We start from the raw sequence: 23,711 nt of genomic DNA, 5'->3' as shown, positions 1-23,711 counted from the left end.
AAGAAACGAGTGCGCGACGTAGGATTATTCAAACAAGTAGTTCTGCTAAGTGTGTTATAATTAGTGGAAAAGCTGTTTTTCCTTCTTGGATGTAGTAAGTGGTACATACTGCAAACTCCTACAATTTATCATAGTTAAAAAGTAAGGTTATTTTACGAAACTGTGCTTTGGTAACTATTTGTGGCGTTTGTTCATGAAAATTTGCGATTTCATGTATTCTTCCTCCTTAAATGGACTAATGATATGCATTAAGAAATGCGGCTTCTTTAGATTATAAAATATTTTGTTTTTTAATCGAAAGAATATTGATTAACGTATGCAGTTAAATATACAAAGTTATTAAAAAAAAGAAGGAATATATTTAAAATATTTCTTTTCAATGAACGACAATAGATAGATACACATACTATACACCATTGGATAGAGGAAAGTTCAAAGTTTTATTTTATGGATTCAGCATGAACACCATTTGTTGTGCGATAAAGGTCGAATCGGTAGTCCATTTCTTGCCACACACGAATTAACTGTCCCTGTTCTACTCACTGCTGTAGCAATTCAGTTTTGCAGATCTTGAAGAGTAGCAGGCATAGGTGATACATACACGCTGCACTGCAGCAATGGGTTTACTGTTTACATATAACATCCTTGGTTTACATATTGCAGTATACAAAACTACTATTGCCCGACCAGCGAACGAGTGCGAGCGGCCGGTTTTGTAACTAAAATGCACGCAACAATGTTTCTAACCGGATTACTTGTAATTAATCTTTTTGTCCTGTTCGTAATAAACCACTTCAAATGCATATGTTCAAGTTAAAACAAACAGTTTCAAAAATTATGTAAGTAATTTCCAGAGCATTTTAAGGGACCTGCAGAAAAATACATATACCTCCATATTAATTTGGCAATAACTTGCGAATAAACTAACCTCAGTGTTGTACAGAGAAACACTAAGAACTTCGTAGCATTCGAGTATAAAGGATTAACTTCGAAGTTCATCTTTGAATCAAAGTTATACATTTGGCAACTGCGCTTTCGTTGTTTAAAGCAAGTTTTATTGCGTAGTTTTGAGAAGACGTTTTCGAAATTGTGACCAAGTTGGACCATGTGATCTCTGATCGATTGTCTAAGCAGTGTCTTGAGTGACAAAATTCTTTTGCATTGAGATCGTTTTCGGATGTGTTGCAAAAGTCTGACAGTTTAAAATGAAAAAAAAAAAAAAAAAAAAAAAAAAAATTACAGGAGTTAGAGCGGGATTCGGCTATAAAATACTAATTCGGCTGGAGGCAACTGAAGTTTAATTTCTTGTCATTAACACCCAAAAAAGAATTGATCAGATGGTTGATGATACATGTCAGTCACCATATCGGCTGTCGTACAAGTCCCAGAGATTTTTTAAAGATATTACTGTATATAGATCAATGGGTCAAGATAGAATATTGCCTCAAATAAATAAGCTGGGCCAGTTACATGATCCAGCTGTCTGGAGGCGAGATAGAAAATGGACTATACGAGCCATTTTCAAACGGTATGTCTAGAGAAGGTTAACACTTTATAGATAAGTTTATTTTTCATATTTTCCAAATGGTAACAATTAGTTTTCGTTATTGGATATAAGTCATGCGGTTCCTGTTCCGTAGCTAATATTTCCTTATCATCAAAAATAAATTTAAAAAAAAGTAAATGAGAAAAAAGATAAAATTTTTATGGGTATGTCTTACGATTTTAAAGGTCTTATCCGATTTGCCATAAAGACCAGATTGTGTCACATGATCAGGTTAAAAGTCACATTGCGTGCTAAATCGAATCTGGTGGGTCCAAATCCAGATGTGAGATGTTTCAAGCATGTAACTTGCGCGTGGGGCGTCCTGGGCGATTGGCAGAAGATGCATATACTCAAGGGCGGATCTAAGGGGGGCTACGGGGCTATAACCCCCCCCCTTGACGCTCAGATTTACACAGGATAAAATGGGCTTCAATTCAGCTTTACACTGGATAAAACGGCAAATTATGGTTTAGCCCCTCCCTTGATCATATCCTGGATCCGCCACTGCATATACTTTAACATTATTATTGATTTTACTCAAACAACTTTTGATTTTAACAATGTTCTATCTATATTTACCGTACTTGTTATATATCCTTTTTAAGCTCTTCATTATGTCTTTGTAATGAGCTTTCAATTTGCCATGAGATATGTGGACGACTTCATTTTATTCATTGATTTTCCATTGACTTTAATATTCATGTTTTCATGATTTTTGACTATGTTTCATCCAATTTAGGAAAATTTGTTTTTGGAATTTACAATCTACATAGTCTCTTCTACAATTAAGCTGAATTTCAGCCACCTCCCTCTTTTGGTTTTTGAAAGAAGTGGAAGGATTATTTGTTTTTCAGTGATTTTCTATTGATATTAATGTTCGTGCCTTTTGACTACGTCCCATCAATTTTAGTATAATTTGCTTTTGGAATATAGAATCTACGTAGTTTCTTCTACATTTGAGCTTAATTTCAGGCATCTCCAAAGTCTTTTCACATCATCGCAACTGGATAGGCCCTTACATAGTGTATCGAAAACTGAAAAATAAAGACAAAACTGGCATATGTTTTGAGAGTTTCATTTTACATGATAATCTATGCATCCTCCAACTGCTCCAGACTCAAGCCCCGGTCAGAGCTCCCTCATGGCTATGTCGATAGCGTATGCGTCTTTGGCGCGGGGCAACCGGGTTCGATTCCTTGAGAAATCTGATGTGGTTCGGATCCAACGTTAAGCTGTAGGTCCACGTTTCATATAGCCTCGCTGCTAAAAGGGACGCTGAACTCAGTTCCACTTAAGCCGCTTGGTCATGGTTCAGAGATCAAGCGCACTAATAGTATATATCATCCATCATAACTTTGGTATTGCATAAGAGCATAAACACAACTCAGATACATTCAAATGAATAGACATATCAAGAATATATAAAATAAATTTCTGGTTGGATATTATGGGTTTTAAAGATTGATTCAAATGTTATTCTGAAGTGAATTTGAGAGCATACTTCTAAAGGGAGAATTGCAAATGTCGCATTGTTTTGGCCTTGAAATAACAACGAACAAAAACAACGAACAGAGAGTAATGGAACCTGTTTATAGCGTGTAGTGTTTGAAATACAAATTACCATTTCGTGGAAATATGTCTCGAGAGAAGCTCTCTTGTTTCATTTAATATTGTTTCCTCACTAAATCTAGTCTTGAGAGACTACCACCCATGTCACGCTCTTAGGTAGTCAGTGTATTATATATGACAAGAAAGCTTTCCCAGTCATCAATTGTAAATTACAGGTTGTCTACAAAATAATGATATAACGTAGAAAATTTATAGCACATATAAAGATTATCTGTTACTGGGAAGTGTTAATATTAGAAACCTAAGCAAGAGACATGCAGTTTGTCTGGGTATGGTCTTCTCGGTCCCTTTTACATCGAGATTTCATAGGGAGGTTTTTCTTTGAGAAATGGAAATGTAATTTAACACACTTAACATTTTCTTTAGTCGGATAAACTTCCATGTTGTCAATATGTCCATGTTGTAACACGTACAATATGATAGCTGGAAACATTTTCAATGATACGAATTAATACTACCCGCAAAGCGCATCCTTATTTTTCATTTAAAATTATTGGCAAAAATATGCGCGTTGTATATGGCAAAATATGGCAGTCAAACATTCAAAAAGAATAAAATGCATGTAAAGTTAAATGATAAAGTTTGCATTTTTTAAAAATATATTATTTATTTATTTTTTAGGTGTATCTTGGTATCCAGGATGGATACGTTCGAGCCACCTGTGTAGAGACCACCAAACGCTTATTCCAGCATCCGTTGTGTAACATCACTCGTTTTTGCCATTCGAACGTGAATCACAAGTGCTTCATGTATCTCGTGAAGGATACAACGGAACCTTTGGTCTTCTGCTACCTGTACGAGGCATCGGAGCCAAATGTCGTAAGTATTTTCTATTCTTTTCTCTGTTGTCAGTCTTCTATTATAGGTGGGCGTAACCTCTTACTACATCAAGTTGAAAATAAAACAGAAAAAAAAGTCTATTAATCAGCATTTAATGACCATGACCTGGCTGCAGGAGCCTTGACGCTTCAGGATTGAGAATACTATTTTTTTTTTCTTACTAATTTTGTAAGAAATATTAGTTGCCAGGTCATTCTGATATTTAGTTGCACAACCCCAATGCCTGTAACATTCGATTGTCTTGTCCTCACAGTATTTCATCTCATGGGCTAATTTACAAAATTAAATTACTTTATAGCTATTTGTTTCATGATTAATTTGTAAAAATTAGTCATTTATTCTACGTATGTAATGTGATGCGCCTATAATTTTCAGATATACTTCAATTATTCCTGGAATATTTTTTTTTTTTTTTTTTAAAAAGAAAGGAAGTAAATGGAATTATCAACTAATAGACAGAAGACTGTTTCCTCGGCGAACTTAACTACCTGTTTATCAGTTTTCGTCCATCATTTAATTAAAATAATAAACGTGCATAAAAGCAAACTTTGACTTGCTCAGGAAGCATGTAAAATATTTCGCTTTGGTTTTTCGAGCTATTTGGCCATCAAAATTGGAGTTTAAATTTGATCTCTGCCCAGGGTGGATGATTATCTGGCCAGGGTGCAGCGATTTGCGATATGCTATCCTAAGCAGTCTATCCAACAACATAACCTTGCGTTTGTGCAGTGATAATTTCGGAATTGTGAATTTTGTTTGAGAGTGGAGTTATGTGGTCCCAACCGACAGTAACGGTGCTGTTGAATATCGTTAAGAACGCTCTTTTTATCGCACGTCAGCATTCTATCCATACACGAATTCTTTCACCTGACAAGGCAACAAAGAAATATTATATAACAGTGTCGTAGGCAAAGGGGGTTCAGATTTAAACTCCTCTTGAGCATGAAATGGAAATACAAACAGTTATTATATTAAGATATAGCACACTTATCCTGAAGTATAAGGTTGATTGTTTAAACCTTCCCCACTTGATGAAGTTCTGAATACGCCACTTCTGTACAAGTAATAGGACCCATCGTTCTAGTTTATACCGTTTCCCAAGCTGATGGAGGTGTTCTTAGCACTTCATTTGAATGCTTGCAATGTCTCACATAGGCATGGAACTCCCGGTCATTTGACCTCCACTTCACAAAGTGAGCATGAAATTGAGTTAGTGCTAGTTCCAAATCATGTGAGTGTGAGATCAAGTGAGCGTGTTGTCGAAATGATGTGAGTATGAAGTTCAGTGAGCATTGTATTCAGGTGATGTGAGTGTGAGGTTGAGTGAATGTGATATTCCAGGGATGATGTAAGCATGAGGTCAAATGAGCATGATGTTGGGTTGATGATGTGAACGAGATGTCGAGATGATTTAAGTGTAAAATCGAGTAGGCGCAATGTCAGATTGATGGCATGAACGTGAGATTAGGTCACAAGGGTTATCTCTGTTATATCTATGACTTGAATGGATCCTATACATGGTGCATATTAGATGAATTATCACCGTTCTTAAATTGGTTTAACCACTGTTACACTGTCCTCCAAGTTACCACAAACCAACCGAATACGTTACATATTTTTATATCCGGTTCACTAGCGTTTGTTTGGAGTTCAAGCAGGCAAAACATACAAACTCATATAATGCTGTTTAGGATTTCCATGTTTATCGTGCTCTCAATCCCCATTAATTACATTCAGCGAATTACAAGAAGAAACATTCACTAGTACGATACTTCCCACCTTTTCTTTTTCACCTCGAAACTAAAGGTGAGTTACGAGCATGTTCATTGGCACCATGTGGAAATTCGACATACGTTTATTAATTTATTTATGTACCTGAAAGTTGAAAAGATTGTAACTTCTGAGAAGACTAAGAAGGTTCATATAAAAATTCCTGAATTGGATTGGCTGGTACAGTATATTATTGAATGACGAGCTTTTGTTTCTGCAATAATGAATCTTTTTGGTTTGTTGAGCTGTAGAATGAATTAGTTGGTATCTAAGTTTAGCCAAAAACTTGATTTCACTATCATAACCTAACCTACATTATTCTTTAAAAAAAAAAAAAAAAAAAAAAAAAAAAAAAAAAAAAAAAAAAAAAAAAAAAAAACGTTAGCAATTTGTATGACATTTTAAAGGCTCAAAACCAAGGAGTGATACTATAACTAATAGTAACAGTTTCTCTTAAGAAATTGTTGAAAATCATTAAACAATATGTTGATTTAATGCAAGTTTGAGACACGAAACTGCGATGTACAGAAAAAGACTTAAAAATAAACCTTTAGTGATCAGTAGTAATTAAGGCGAAATTGACTCTTTCAACTTCAGAAGGACTATATATATATAAAGTTAAGAAATAATGGCTTCGGTTGGCTCTGTAAAACTAATTTCGCCAATCATTTTATTACTTCAACATATATGCCCAGAAATTTATTATAGACATTGCGTGTTATGAAATCCAACCAGTTCTTATTAGTTGAGTAAGTCATATAAATCTAAGCGTATTGTAATATTCTTTCTCCATCTAGGTTAAAAATAACTTAAAAGATGCATGAAGTAAGCGAGCGTGGAACTTAAAAGATATATCAAGTAAGCGTGGATAGTCTAGGTAGCAAGATGACTATGTATGCAGCCAACCGACGAACAAAACACATGGAACTTCAGAATTTAAAACTTAAATGATTAAGAATTAATATTGGTGTATTAATGTAGGTGCTATACAGCACAGAAGTAGCAAGAATGGGAAATTTGTAACATGACTTTTTTTTTTTTTAAAAAAAAAAGCTGAATTTTCAGATAGCCGATGGAGCGAAACTATTGTAGGGACTTAACAGAACATTTAAAAATATACGATGTTAATTTTCATTGAAATGTTTTTTTCTTCTACGCTTAATAATAAAGATCCAATTTCATCGATAACAAAGAAAAGAAATTTAGTTAATGTTTCATCTTATATTTTAGCTGGTAAGTTCCCTATAGTGGAAAACAACCTTCATTTATACCCAGGTACACTCATGTCCAAAATTATTGTCGCATGTCTATAAATATGATGATGTAAGAATATAATTTGGTAACGAATTCGTCCGGTATTTCTTATGTTAGTATGTGTATAATCGGCAAATACATGTAGCTATGTGGCAAATGTTATGTCAAAAGAGCAGTAAATAAGAACAATAAAACGAAAATAAAACTTTCTTGTCCATTAAGCAACAGTTTGTTTTACTCATACTGATTTTCGTATTTATAATTCTTTTCATATGAAATTTACCAAAAATATAGATTTCCCGATTATACACATAGTATCAGTATTAAAAGTACCCTGCAAAATCATTATCAAATTATATTCTTACAAGAAAACAGTTATAGATATGCGATAGTCATTTTGGACATGAGTGTACATATAAGTAAATGTTTATTGCAGCGAAGCTCCTCTTTACTCAAGTTAAGTGTTCGTTTGTCCGGATACTCCTCTGAGATGCTTGAACCGTTCTCCACCAAATTTAAAATGTTGATTCGAGAGCGCGTGCTGTGTGTCGCTAAGGGCCGCATATCCTGATTGGACCTACCATTGAGGAATAATCACCGAAAACGAATAATCAATAAAGGTCGATCGCTTCGCTCCAATTTTGCAATTATTGTATACTTAGTTGTAAATACATACTGCATTCACAATATAGCTAATCAACTGGCTTATGTGCTTCCTTGTGGCTAAATTAAGTTTAATAACAGGTTTCCTCCTGTACTTTTGTTCTAAAGAGCAATTATACTTTTATTTATTTTTTTTATTGCAAAGACTTGACTAAATCCATACCTAAACTTTGGTCTATAACCCGGAAACCAGAGGCCTGCACACTATATTATTTAATATAGTACTAAGTTTGTCAAAGTCTACAACCATACCAGGCACATAGCCAGGATTTCGTAATGGGTTCGGGGGGGGGGGGAGGTTCCGTGGCGAAATACTGCTGTTATCACACCAGGGGTTCGATCATTCTAAACTATTTTACTCTAAACATATATTGGTTCGTTTATCCAAGATTTCGTAATAGGGGGGCATGACATAAACTACTCTGGTTACACACCAGGGGCTCGATCGTTCTAAACTATTTTACTAGCAACATACCCATATTGGTTTCTTAGGACAATAAAATGAGGGTATGTTTTAAGAACAATAAAATGAGGAGTAAGTATTTTATTAACGAACTACTAAGAATCTCGAGTAAAAGAATATATCTTTTTCAATAGTTTTTTTTTTTTTTTTTTTTTTTTTTATATATCTTCAGAGTTTAAGTTCTTCTGAGAGTCTATCGAACCGGTTTCTCAATCATCATTTGTAGTCCATAGGATTAGCATGGAGCTACATGGAATTCGGAATGCTGTTCCAATAATATCCATTTTTAACTTTACGCCCCCCTTTTTCTTCCACAGAAAACTTCTCATAAGAAAGAGTAACAAAATGCTTGTTGTACCTTTATATTTTTAACGCTGATTCTTCTTTTTCTCGTCTCTTATTGTTCCATCCTTCCTTAATTTTTCACATTTTTGGTTCGGAAGGGAGGGGGAGTCCGGACCCAGCCCTTTGGCTACGTCTGACCATACGATATTTGGTTAAGATGGTGTAAAGTAGTGATTTTCAATTTTAATAATAATAATAATAATAATAATAATAATAATAATAATAATAATAATAATAATAATAAAAACTGGCGGCTGGTCTTGCCTATGAGACAAGACGTGAAGTAAGGTTATCTCGTCTCGTCTCGTAAATTGTGTAGGGGTCTCGGTCTCGTTCTGATTCTCGGAAAACTTGTCTCGTCTCATTTTGTGCATTTATGTAGGCTACAAAATTTAGGATCTGATTTTTTTTTCTTATTTTCGTTTTGAAGTTATCAGAAAACTTCCACGTAACGAGAGGTCCACAAAGGACGTGATATAACAGCATTTAAACCATATTTATTACTGGAGGATATTGTGTAGTGACTTGTGTATTTTTAAATGTTGATAAATGCTCTTCATTATGTTTGTACAATTACTTTATTAATTTATAGTTTTTGTACTATGAATCATATAACATTAAAACAATGTTTGAAATGTAAAATATGTGTGACTTGGTGAAACGTGGGTGAAATTTCTCGTCTCATGTACAGCACTACTTGTGATACATCACCCACGACATTACGATTCACTTAAGTAATATTCCATTGTCTAATATAGGAGGAACTTAGGGGACTCAAAATTGATTTTAAGTTATTATTACGGCATATACCGTATTTACTCGCGTAATTTTCGCACTTTTTAGACGAAAAAAGTTGTTTTGAAACAAGGGTGCGTAAATTATGAGGGGGAAAAAATTAGCCACATCAGTGAACAGGCTAATTTTTCCCCAGTCAAAATAACACGAAAATACCGGTATACATTTTCTTTGAAGCAAGAATTGACAACAAACAATTAATTCTAAATTTGTAGAAAAATAACATTAAAAAATTGATTAAGAAGTCGTGTGATTTCTTACCTTACAACAATGGCTTTCCTGCGTTGCCAATTGTTTATTAGCTACCGTAATTGATTCCTGGAAAAATGCTGTTTCACAAAAAGTTTCCGCGTGCGCAAATTACGCGAGGAAAATAAAATATACAGAAAATGCCCTTCAAAATTGGGATGCGAAAATTATGCGAGGTCGAAAATTACGCGCACATTTATGGTAATTTGTTTGTAAGTTCTAAAATTTCGGTACACTTCCCATGGGGCTGTGCGATACACTTGTTGGGAATTTGTGCGAAAATTTGACTGTCGAAGTAAGTTTGTGGTGGATAACATGGGTATTCTCAGGTATTCCCCCCCTTCCTCCCACATTATCATTCCGCCAAGTCTTCCATTGCCATCATTCATTTGCCTCAATCACCTGTCTCCCTTAACCTAACGGACATAGTCGTGGGATGTTAAACTGAAAGATTTGACTGTCCAGACCTAACTTTAAGACGATAAAATTTTACTATTCTGGTTCTTTATGATTATTATTGAGCCTTAAGAAAACGATAACTCCTCTGCTGCAATTCATCCATTTATTTACATCATGATTCTGGTTGCCCCTGACAACAACGTATCCAAAGTCATATTATTTAAAACATATACAAACATATAAACATCTTTCTTTTTATCGATCTTATATAATTATATTTAACATATTTCTTTTTCTTTTTCTTCTTCGAATGGCATAATCAGTCTACTACATATATAAAATACTCTACGCCCCAAAAATTTACAAGTAGTAAATATACAACATACAACGTATCGTTGTAACTTCGGTGGCCCATAACTCGGATATCAACCCGTTTATCATTGTATTTTATATGCGTACTAAGCTCACCAAGGCGTACCATCATGCTGAATTTGGTCAAGATCAGAAGAATTTCATCGATCGCGTGCGATATACGAATACTATCCTTGGTATTATTATTATTATTTAGAAAAATCTAATTACGAACTAAGGTGACTGGTTTTGAACTTCGCAATTCCATCCAAGTTAAATTTGCTTCCTAACAAATGGTTTATGGTACTAAATTTTATGAGCATCTAGAAACAGCTTAAGTTTAATTTTCGTGGTTCTTGGCTCTCTTAGTCTTATCTTCGGAAGTTCAGTGTTACTTTGTTCTGACCTGTGAACCAAAGTTAATGCCGTAGTTCACTGGGACTCTGACAAGAGAACTTAGCATCAGCGTGTAATTGATAGCATACTGAGATGTCTTTCTCGTATTCTTGTTTTCCTAACCTAACATAACGTATTATTTACTAGCATCCTTTTTTCTTTCTTTTGTCCTTGTTACGGATTTACTTCGGATGATTTGGTGTGTATATTCGGAGAGAATAGCGCATCGTTAGAGATGTTTTCCCTCCCCCTCCCCTTCTTAAGGTTCTGCATAAATGCCAAGACCAAGGAAATGAGAAAACATTGCGTTGGCAAAGATTCAATGTCACTTCTCTAAAAATTGAAATCAGTTATGAATACAATGCTTCTTCGGTGCATTTGCAATACTGTCTCGGCTTATAGTTTCTTTTCATGGTTTTTGAGTTTATTTAAAAATAACATATACCATTAACGATATACGTACTTGGTTGGCGAAATCTTAAAGTTTCTATTATTATTATTATTATTATTATTATTATTATTATTATTATTATTATTATTATTATTATTATTATTATTATTATTATTATTATTATTATTATTATTATTCTTGTAATTCAATTGCAGAGCAAGGTTACTGAAAACATGTTTCACACCTTTACAGAGTATTCCGTTGTTGGTCCTATACAAGATTAAATACATACTTATTTCTCTTTTTCTCTATATTGATGTTACCAGCTATCAAAAAATACATATCTACTGAATTTTGTGTCAATTTTCAACAAAGGAAGAAGTTCTTTCGAGAAGTAGATCGCTTTCCGTATTCTCATGTAATTTTTTTCGCATTTAATTTAGATTATTATTTATTTAATTTTTTAAATATAGAATTTGTTACGTCTTTATGTGGAGCATATTACAGTAGAAAAAATGAAATGAAATCTTTGAGTTTTACGTCCCACGGTTATGCCGGTTAGGATAAAGGAGACGGTGATGATGAGTAATGAATGAAATGATAGAATGAAGAAAGTGGAAGGAAACGGGAGAACCCCGAGGATAACCACGCACACGGTGTTTGTCCACCACAAGGTTTACTTGGCGGGGGCTGGAATGGAACCCGGGACCCCGAGCACCAGAGGTGAACGCTCTACCACTGAGCTACCGCGGCCCCCCATATTACAGTAGAGTCCCCAAAACACGGCACTCGATAATCCGGCAGTCCGGATAACTTGGCCAGACCGTGGGAAGAAGAAAAAAAAACGCGCGCAGTCCCGTTCAAGTTTTTTTCTGAGGTCTGTCGTATTAGGTAAATTCCTGTACAGTGTGTATTCATTAATTTTCACTTTCATGTATAGTAAAGGCTCTGTGCCTTCATAAAGTGTACTTTTCCATTGTTTAAGGGTAATTGAAAAATCTATTCTCTGTTGTATTCTCAAGTAACTAATATATACGATATGAGTACTGTATTTTCTGAGGAAACACTCGTACTTATTCTTTTTTTAAATCCTATTCCCGATAATTCGGCATTTTCACAAACGGCTACCCTATCGTCCACATTAGGCCGGGTTTTCGGGACTCTATTTTAAAGAGAAGCAAAATTATAAGCATTAGGTTATATAGGTTTCGTGTCGTGTGCAAGAATAGGTTTTGGAAAAGGAATACATTCTTAGGAATCTTTCTGATAATCTAGATCCTAGAGATCTGGACCTGCTTCTACAATATGTGTTAGAAGTGCTTGAAAATTGTCCAAGAACAATTGCAAAAGATGATTCACTGAGATAGAAGACATAAATTCAAAGAGCATAAAATATATTATTTGCTATGTATAGTGTCTGCTATCTATAGTAGCCAGATGCACATGCAGAACATTTTTTGCAACATTGAGCATTTATCCTAATGATATTGTATCATTCGAAAGCAATAATGTATGTCCTTGTATCTTGTTTCTATAGAAAAATTGTGACAGTAACACTTACGGTGTATGTGGATCGCACTATAGTCTTAATATAAACTATTAAGAACTAAATTTATCTTGGTTCAGGGAGAGTGAAGACTTAATGAGGATACTTAATTATATTGTTATGGAGTGTGATTATAAGTGCCTTAAAAAAATATTTTAAGCATAGTGTGAAAATCTTGATTGAATAAGTTTCACTCTTCTTTCCTGTGGACCTAGAACATGGTTATGCTTGATGATCATATTAGATTTTTTTTTTAAGGAATCATGCCTCGTTGAAGTCAGTTCTCAGTTCGTATTTCTGGTAAAAGTTAATCCTTGTAAATTATTACAATGAGAAATCAGTTCAAGGACGTCTTTCATTTCGAGCAGTTCCAGAATGTATCACCTCAATTATTGATTTTCTAAATAAATTTCGTTCTTAAGAGAGCAGGAAACGAGAGTACGAGACCATTGTGGCTGGATAGAGAAAATGTATGAGTTGGAATAAAAATTATGTTAGTATTTATGATGGTAATGGTAAGCAGCGTAGGTTATATCCTTCTGAGTGCGGATTACTCCCTTTGGTGGCAAAAATTCTTAGTTGTACAGTCAGAAATAATATTAAGTATAGGTTTGAGCCATCGTTTCTTAAACTTCCAACCTATACGTAATATTATTTTTGACTATACATATATTTTAAGTTGTTTCTATAAATTTTACTATGAGTATCATGAAACTACAAAAATATATTAAAACAAGCCATCAGTAATTGCATTGAACTAATACAAAGCAATCATCATGATGTTTGGAAATGTTTCATGCAGTGTATGCTACGCTAGGACTACCATCGAAGCAGAGAAAATAGTATGAGAGACATAATCAAGAGGCCGTCTTATCTCGGAAAGGTATCATGAAAAAAGTGTGTTCTCTATTGGAATAGTGTATGTATGATTGGAAGAGCTGTCTCGTCTCGAAGGCAAACTTAAGTGTATCTGTGCTTAGTATAGAGTTTCTTCCTAAAAAGCTAAATACCGTAGTGGCAAGGGAATACATCGACGGTGTAGTTAAGTTAGTACCGGATTATAATAATTCCTTTGAATGTATGCGTAGTACGTGTGTGGATGAGTAGGCTCAGTTTTGCATTATATAGGCATTTCCTCAGGAATGCTCTTGTGAATTTAGGAACACTCTTATTGAAGAATATAATATTGATTAATAAAAACATTAAAATACATTATAACTGTTCGATGCATACACAAATTATAAAAATAGAGGAGTTGTTCTCGTTAATAAAGAAAATTCGTTTTGAAGTGAAAAGTCACGTTGAAAAGTGGATTTTCTTTTCCCAATAACTTTCCAACTGATAGATTGAGTTTATCACAGTGAAAGGAAATTACGGTTAATTTGAGTCAGGACAAATTGCAGTAATCAGTCTACTTTGTCAGAAATTATTGATACAGCAAAACATCTGATTAAAGTGATTTCACAATAGGATACACATGAAAAGTCGTGTGTTTAGTTTAAGAGGAGGTCGCATTAGATTATTATTAGTAGTGGTATTATAATATTCAAAATTTCTAAGAAATAAAGAATATGAAAATTTGTAAAAAACAATTTTGAAAATGTAACGAAGCAAATTTATCTGTAATTTTGATAGACTGATTATCAAGATGTGTAATATGTGACTTGTTGACAAATTACTGAGCGCCTTTGTGGGTTCGATTCGCGGTTGAAATCTGTCTTCACAGGATCTAATTACGGCATAAATGGGTGTTATAAAACTATATAAAAGAGTATTGTAAGAGAAAAGACTGGTAGAAATCATCAACAAACCCCACGTCCAAAATTTTTCATTGTTTGCCCATATCTTTGTAATGATCACATTTTATCTTATAGATGTAAAAATGAAATTTTCTAACATCCCACAGTTATACCCTTTAGGCTAAAGGAAACGGATGATATGAAAATAAATGATTATGTAATAATTGGTGAAATGAAAACGTGGGAGGAAGCGGCAGAATCCCGAGGAAAAAACCTATGGACACGATGCTGTCTGCCACAGACTCACACGGCCTGGGATCGAAAAAATGAAATATTTAAGTTTTACGTCTCACGATTATGCTGGCTAGGCTAAAGGAGACGGTGATAATGGGAAATGAATGAAATGGTGGATTGAAGAAAGTGGGAGGAAACGGGAGGACCCCGAGAAAACCCTAGCACGGTGTTTGTCCACCACAAAGTTCACTTGGTGCGACCTGGGATCGAACCAAGGACCCCAAGCACTAGAGGTGAACGCTCTATCACAGCCACCGCGGCCCCTATCCTGGGATCGAACCATTGATTCATCGTCTTCTGTCATATGTAGGTGTGTGAAACCTTACTTCAAATATTGTGTATTTCCGTGGAACATTTTTTTTTTTAAACATCTTTGTTACGTGGAATCTCTGGCTCAATTCCAAATAATGTGCATTCTTGTTGGACAACATTTTGTCTGTGTTTCTTTTTCGAAATTGTCCCGTTTCCTTTTAAAAGCTCTTTCTACTAGTTCTTTCAAAATTAGTCACGTGAGTATGTCATCATTCTAGTTTACAAGGACGTAAAATACAGGATTTCAGTTTTGTTTGCATCATTCTGTTAAAACAAATTTCTTGGTTTGTTTAGGAATGACTGGTATAGACATAATAATAATAATCCATTTTTAAATGGAGTCGAAACCATAATTTCATTTATAATCAGGTAGGTTTGTAACTTTTGTGGATCCAGTGACAATGAAAAATTGTGTGAAAAGGTAGACGTGAGTTCAAAATCGCGTTGATGAGTTTCCTTTGTCGTAAGCATCACAGGCAACTTGAAGAAATGTCAATTTCCATCAGGTGATCAACGTTACAGCAAGTAGAATGTCAATCATGGCTGTTTATGTTTCCTTTTCTCATGCAAAACGTTTTTTTATTATTTCTTTGTGTAATAATAGGAATACTAATCACACATTTAATCAGGCTACGAAAAATGTTAGGATGACATTTCAGTTCTTATGACGAAGTCGTTGGGTTGTTAAGTCAAAGAGCTTGACATAGAAACTTCATGTGTTTAAACAGATAAGAGGTGCTTATAAAATCTATTGTAGATAATCCTTGTCTTCATGTCTATTCTAAGGAAATATCGTAATCAAAAAGTACAGTTTAAAGTTCAATATATTCTGTCACGAGAATGCTACCTACGCAACTTGTAATAATATAGACAAAATAAATAAATAAATAAATAAATAAAAATAATAAATAAAAATAAAAAATAAAAAAATAAAATAAAAAATGAAGAAGTAAAGAAAAATAAGTTCTATGATATAAAAATATTCATGTGTTTAGCTTTGGGGTACTCATAATTCATGGCAATATTGGACAATATCCTCATATAAATTCGCGTATGGAATGAGCTAGTTACATTGTATCATTGTATCCTTAATGCACCCGCCCCTTCACTTGTCTCCTTTAATGAAAAATAACTTCAATTCATTTATGATAATAGTGTACAAGCATGAACAGTTGAAATATTGCATTGACACCAAAGAAGAAGGTGTATTCCGGTCGATGGAAATAATTTTTAAAAAGTTAGATGGAGTTTAGCCTCTTTTCAACACCGAAGCTGTAAGAAACATGGATTTGTGGTTTAAGGTGGAATCCGAACGATCGTAATGCATTCAGATTTCTAGGCTGTCCTACCAGGAATCGAACCCAGGACTCTAGGTCAATAAATGATCGTGAATTTGACCCAGATACAGAGAGAGAAGCTGTATAAAGATCATGTAAAATATGTAATGATATAAAGATTTAAGTATGTATTTGTTTCTCTACGTAGATTGTTCTATTTTTACACGAAGGTATGTAATACGTCTATTGCGTACACGTATCATTTTATTCAAACCCAAATTGTTCTGCATATCTTAATTTTTGTTAACAGATCTTCTAATGATGCAAATTCAAACCAATGATACTGACAAGGAGACTTACGAAAGTGTCACTCACCGATTTGAATGAAACTTTGCATACTTGTAGAACATCGAAAAATAATCGACACGTATTTTTTTTTTTTTTTAAATTTCTGCAATGGTGCGGTTTTAAGGGTAGAAATCGCTCTTTGAAATTCAAACATAGATAAAAAAAACAATCATTTAATCTAGAAGAAAACATGCTACCAGGGGGTTTAGAACAGCTGATACATAATCTGACGTCAAAATTACAAAATTCAAAATGCCGGATCCAATATGATGATTACAATTACAAAAGGTCTTCTGGTTTGAAATGCTATGTAGTGAGGCAAGTACAATCATAGTTGGCAGGAGTTACTGCGAGAAGGTTACTGACCGCTTTGGAACCCTTTTTGTATATATTTTAACGGAAATGCTTTATTAAAGTGTGTCTCTGCGCCTATGTAAATGCTGTTTATACATTACACACTTTTTTTGTGGAATATCATTGCTGCAAAACATTTTCTCGATAAATTCATAATTTTAAATAAAGACACCGACTAGTGAGAGGCGAAAGTTTCACTTTCAATAAGCACCCGGCATAATGAAAGACGAGGGCCTCACTATAAATAAGCACCCCTAATAATGAAAGTTGCAGAGACGCACTTTAACCAAGCATTCCGTTTGAGTACGTACAGAAAGGGGTTTTAAATCGGTCAGTAATCTGCTTGTCCTTGCCTAACTACATAGCATTTCAAACCAGAAGACCTTTTGTAATTGTAATCAAATTGGATTCGCTATTTTGAATTTTGTAATTTTGACATCAGATTATGCATCAGCTGTTCTACCCTCCCCCCCTGGCAATATGTTTTCTTCTAGATTAAATGATTGTTTTCTGTCTATCCGTGGAGACCACCCCTACCGTTCAAAGGGTGGTTTCTGCCCTTATTGCCTAAAAGTACGTGTCGATTATTTTTCGATGTTCTACAAGTATGCAAAGTTTCATTCAAATCGGTGAGTGACACTTCCGTAACTCTTCTTGTGAGTTCCTAGATATGATGTTATATAGTCGTACCCGGTGGCCTGTTGGCTACCGCGTGTACTTTTAGTGTATGTGGTTCCGGGTTCAGTTCCCAGTGGGAGAGCACAAAAATTTAATTTCACAAATATATACTTCCGTTAATCATCCTTCTCCATTAGTCTAAGGGATTATAATCATGGGACGTTAAACTAACAAAAAAAAAAAAAAAAAAATCATAAGACACTCAATAATTTTTATATTTATGATTTTGATTTGCATATTTTGGTAGTGGTATGATGACAGACACAGAAAACAGAAAAAGAAAAATCTACTTGCAAAGCAAATGCTGTTCTTTCGTAATATGACCTGCAATCCTGTTTGTGTAAACTATTGTATTTAATCATTTATAAATTGTGCTGAGTCCGTTTATAATTTATAAAACTATAATATTTAACTGTCTTCGCTGAAGAATTAAAGTAAAAGTACAATTCACACGTCTAATACAATTCACTGGACATATTGTACAGAATATTGACAAAGAGGCGTGTATACTTATGTTAAACATTTATGAAGTATAGTCGGCAAAAAGGAGGCAATTACGACTACATAATTGCAATACTTAAGATATAAATAAAGAAAACATGCTATTACTGGAAAGCTAAGCCTCAAAAGTTTTACATTTTTCTAAATACTTTATATATTTTTTAAAATGTACCATAAATCTATAACATTATATATTCCTCCGTGTCAATTTTGTAGTTAATGCTGATTTCTCTGTTGTTGAAAAACACACTAACGCTGTAGAATAATAGTGAATTTGCAAAATTACTGGATTTAAACTGCTACACGTATCTTTGTAATGATAAAGAGTTGCTATTCTTTTTTTCTTTTAAAAAAGTCATGGTTATTTTCAACCGTCCTCGGACCTGTCCATTTTAGATGACGCGGAATCACCTACGCCGGCTTATTTAAAAATTCAGTAGAGACTTGACAAAATCACGCAATTTTACAAGGAAACATTCATAGCATCTTATCGTTATTTATGAAACTATGAAAGAAAATAAATTTCTCGAAGACGCTTGTAAGGCGCTGATTTTTTTAACACTTTAAGCACCATGTACATATACATAAATGAATACTTGTACAGTCTTGTTAAAAAATTGTCCACCCATCTCTCTTTGCAAAGCTCATACTCGAACTCATAGTTGGAATTTAATAAAACAAATACGTTTTTTTTTTAAAAAAAATAAATAAATTGAGACTTTTATTTAGAGTCAGTTTCAGAATTTCCTACATATGGTTCCCAGAATGTCACCTTCTAAATCAAAGTGGGTGGCCATTTTTTTAAAACAAGACTGTGCATATATGTTATGGACACTTTACGTGTTATCAATATGCCAGTGAAGGCTGCTGGTCCCGGAGTAATAAATCTGACTTTGGGACTTGACGTTTAGTGTTAAAACAGCTCTCAAAAGACGTAGGTTCCTAACAATGCTTTAAAGCCCTTTTATCATTGAGAATTAAAGAAATAGAATTGTTCATATTTCTGTACAGTGTTACAGAATATATATGACTCCCGTGAACGAGAAACAAGTTTAACACATGAAGTGGATGTTAAAATTTGAAGACTGACAGTTTTGATATAATGATAGTAATCTGAGTTTATTCAGATCTTCCTTGTTTCTAAGAAGTGATTTGTGGCAGTCTCTGAAAAATTTGTGTGAGCGAATGCAATACAATATTTTGTTCTCCTGTTACCCGAAGAACTTACAAGATCCTTGTTCTGAGAGTGGGTTGGGTTTGTGTGAAGTTCCTGTGTAGAACATGCTTGTGTACTGCTTCAGGAAGTTCGCATCGGTAAACATGAACTTCAAGTAAAAGAAATACTGTTTCGATGGTTCTTTTACATTTCAGAATGAACAGCAACAAATGTTTCCAAATTACTGAGTATTTAGAAGTGAATTACCTGCCTCGTGAAATGTTCTCAACCTTTGGAAGATTGCAAGCAACTTTCATAATTCAGGTTGAGAAGGAGTGTAGTGTAAATTTGATAATAATAAACTGTATAAATACAAAAATAAATTGGTTAAATTTCTTATATATATAAAGGAAACAGTATTGACTGATACCAAGCTTATCTTTAGTTAATAGCTCGAACGATGTTGAATTCTTAAAAAAGTACTTGTTAATTCATAGACAGAGGCGGCTCGAAGTTTAAACTGTCGTTATCTTTATGGGTTATTGTTTTAGCAAACTGATATATAACATGAACAAAAATTCTGAAATTTTGTAACGTGCAAATAAGAGACATAGTTTGATACAACAAGGTTAACAGTGTTGTCAATGCACCATAAAGTTCTTTTTATTTTTCAAATCACACAGCTCCATGCTATTATAAATTTCAAATCTACATGTAAAAGGAAAACATACATTACACACTTGTCACACAGTGTTGCAAAACTAAGGATACTATAGTATCACAAACATCGAAAAAGCTGCAAATTTTGGAGGGCTTTACAACAGTAATAACGGAAGTGACATGAACGGGGTAATGCTCATCTAAAGTAGGCCTACTATAATGTCAAATACTACGGTCATTATACACAATATCCCCCCTGCCAATATATGCATAGCACAAAATTTCAGCGATTTTTATACATTAAAAGTTACAAAGAAGCAAGATGAGTTGTGCACTTTGCATATATTGAAGTTGAATTTGTAAAACTAAGCAGAAATTTTGATTTGTCGTATGGTACAGATATATGCATAAATATGCATTACTGAAACATCTATAGTATAGTAGTGAGTTTTCAACAAAAGTAGTTTTTTTTTTTTTAGGGGGGGGGAGGGATGGTACGTAGCGTTTAAATTTAGCAATAAGTTAAGAATCAGCTAAACGAAAAGTGTAAGAAGATAATATTAAAAGTTATTTCAAGATAAATAATTGGGAAAATGCAGGTCATTATATGAAAACTAATTGGAAGTGTATAAACTACAGTATAGTGATTTACGAAAAGATCTTTAAATTAAAAAGTAACCCACTTAAACAAAATATGAACCAACAATAAACTATGCTGTCAAATTTAGATGTACTGCGCATTGTGCAAAATGTTGTTTCGTGAAATATGTTTGTATGTTTAAAATTACGAAATATGTGATATAATGAACATCTTAATATTTACACACACACAAAAAGTAATTGTGATTATTACTGGTATGATTCTTGTTTTTTCTTTGCCTTTCTTTTTCTTTTTTAAAGAACGCTTTTCACCAAATAGCTACTCTACATAGATTTGTTTTTAATCTGATTTACCTCTTCTACTGAAGAGTATAATAAGGTGCTGTTCGAAGACAAGCAGTCTCCTGTTTCTGTTTATAGGTCGGCGGAAGATGAGAGTTTCAGATAAAAGTTCACTTCGTGCGTCAGATAACCAAACTTCCTAAGATCCATACGCTTACAGCTGTTTATGTATGGCGAATTCTATAAATCATCCTTCGCTTACACGTGTATAATTCACTTACAGTGGTAAATTTATAGGTATTTTAATGTAAATAATTATTTTCTATTTTAAGATTTAGAATGCTTACTCGCAAGAATTTTATACCTTCATCAGAATGTCTTATGTAATATGAAAAGGTTTCATAGCATAAATACTAAAAACTCTGATGTGTGCAGTTTCACGCTCAAAAGACCTCCCAGACTTTAATAATAATAATAATAATAATAATAATAATAATAATAATACTTGTGAACTATTGTATACATAAGTATTGGAAGTCTTATATAAAGACAATGTCCATCTATATATCGATAGTATCAGAGCAAAAACGATAAGAGAGATCGAAAAGAGATTTTTGTGGAATTGATTCAGCGTCGTAAGAATAAATTCCGTCTACTTTCTCTCTCTCTCTCCTTGTCTCTATCTATTAGAATTTTTGTTCTATTGCGATAAGTGTTGAAACTGGAAATAGGTAATTTGAACTACTTCCGGTTTGTATAGAGAGTTAATAAAGAAGGTGGAACCTATTCTTGGGACGCTGAATCGATTGCAAAACAACACATCTCGATATCTCTTACCGTTTTTGATGGACGGGCAAAGTCGTTGTATAAGACTTCGGACACTTTTACATAGCGTAGTTTGGAAGTCTTATTAATTTTCAACACTCTCCGTGCAGTGTATAAATTTGGGTGCCCAACAACTGTGACGCCATAAACTACGCACCCAAGTTTCTGTTCTATAAGAAAAGACCGGTAAACGGTTAATTAATTACGGTAATTTAATAGCATTTTATAGATGCTACCAGAGATGGCGGATGGCATGATTCGGTTAAAACTTGATCCACGACCCACTCTCACCCACCACTCACCAAAACTCATCGTTATCAACTCTGATTCATGATCCACGCCCTCTTTTCTACTAACTAAAGAGTTCACACTTGTAATAAAACAAGGCTGTGAAATTACCACTGATTGGGATTTGAATTTCTACGGTCAATCGCTCAAGTACCGCTTTGTTACAATACCAGTGGATCTGACCTTTACGATATAAAATGGTAAAGTGTTTGTCATAGGCCATATTACAATGAATTTAAATTTAATTATCATATATAATTATTTCCTTGGTGAATTATAAATGCTGTTCGGTGTAAGATAGGATGAAATTTGGAAGTCTTAATTAAATCAAGCTAAAGTAGGCCAACGTAAAGGAAAAAAAAGAAGTAAAATTCAACTGTCTCGAAAGCCAAGTAGAAAGTCCTATTGCTATTATTACAATTACAAATATCAATATCCGAAAGTACCTAAAGTTCTTTTTTCACTTAGATATACTCATCTCACGTAAGTAAATAGAAACAAATGAAAAAAATGGAGGCTATCTGACTCACTTGCTATATTCTTGATATTCTTTATTGTCTAAGTTATTCGCTAAATTTCAAAGAAGTGGATGAGCTTAGCGAAAGGACTAATGACTGCGAAATTAAAATACCGCAAATTCTACAGTAATTATGTGATATCTTCCAATAGATAAAAAGATAATCGAAATGTGGAACAAGAGCGCGCTAGACAATATTATTTTGCATGAGGTACCCTTAATCACGAGTCATCTTGTATCATTCCGTTTGCAGCCATTTAGAAACACGAAAATAAATGCTGATTTTCTAAATGGCTGGAAATCGAAAGCAGATAAGTGAGTCGTGATAACGGTATCTCGTGTAAATAATATTGTGTAGCGAGCTCTTGTTCCACTTTTCGATTATCCTTTATCTATTTGAAGATATCACATAATTGCTGTAAAATTAGTGATATTTTAATTTCGCCGTGATGGGGCCTCTAAAGGTTTACAAAAAAAAAAAAAAAAAAAAATTAAGAAAAAGAAAAGAATTAGGTTGTGTGAAGTTTGTCAAAAACCAGGTATAAGGACTTTCCCGTATTTTGTTCAGTGCAGTGAGAGCTATCGATTGCTGTATATCTTACCTTTGGAAATTAGTTTTTCCGTTATGCGCTAACAGTATTGTAGTATTTGTGTTTTTGTTTCTTAATCTGCTTTGATGATATCAAGTGTTACTCACGATTGGTATTGATGAATTTCTGTATTTTCTCAATTGAACAGAGCAAGAGATCACGCAGGATGAGAGTTCGAAAATAGGTCTTAAAAAACAAAGTAATATTAGCCTTGTACGTCTTTATTCCGAATTATACCAGAGATATCTTTTTTAAAAGACTATTAATATTTTCGACATATCTAATCGTATTCTAAAAATGTGTTAGTAAAATCTTCATCGAACGTTTTGTGCATTAATTACCTCATCTGGATAACAATTGTTTTACAAATACCTAAGAGTAAGGAAGTCATTGTATGCTCCATATATATATGTGAACAAGTGTGATGATGGTGGCGAGCCTGTAGTTTAAAAGCTAATTTGCAGAAGTCAAAGCCTTGGTATCGTGTTAACCCTGCCCTGAAGAAAGCTTGTCTCCTACCGTCATCAAAATACGCAAGCAAATGCCAGCCTTTGCCAACCTCATTTAATGTTCCTTTGGGAGCAGTTAGAGCACTGATGCCTTCAAACGCTCTTCTTCATTTAGTTTTCCCGTGTGCGTGTGTTTGTGTTACC

At 33.9% G+C, this 23,711-nt stretch overlaps 1 protein-coding gene across 1 annotated transcript in view; it reads left to right on the top strand.

The window, feature by feature from the left end:
* The window catches only part of plx (PTB_TBC1D1_like and TBC domain-containing protein plx), a gene marked incomplete in the record, with an annotated part of 324,926 nt that overhangs the window by 25,991 nt on the left and 275,224 nt on the right, over positions 1–23,711 (top strand). The window contains 1 exon segment of the mRNA XM_081728163.1: positions 3,797–3,994. Within this exon segment, the coding sequence (XP_081584289.1) occupies positions 3,797–3,994 (198 nt within the window).

The sequence above is a fragment of the Thermobia domestica genome, chromosome 10 (genome assembly GCF_964235325.1).
Source record: "Thermobia domestica chromosome 10, izTheDome1.hap1.1, whole genome shotgun sequence".
In the NCBI taxonomy this organism is placed as follows: domain Eukaryota; kingdom Metazoa; phylum Arthropoda; class Insecta; order Zygentoma; family Lepismatidae; genus Thermobia; species Thermobia domestica.
Note: the sequence above shows the minus strand (reverse complement) of the source record. Positions and strands in the feature narration are given on the sequence as shown.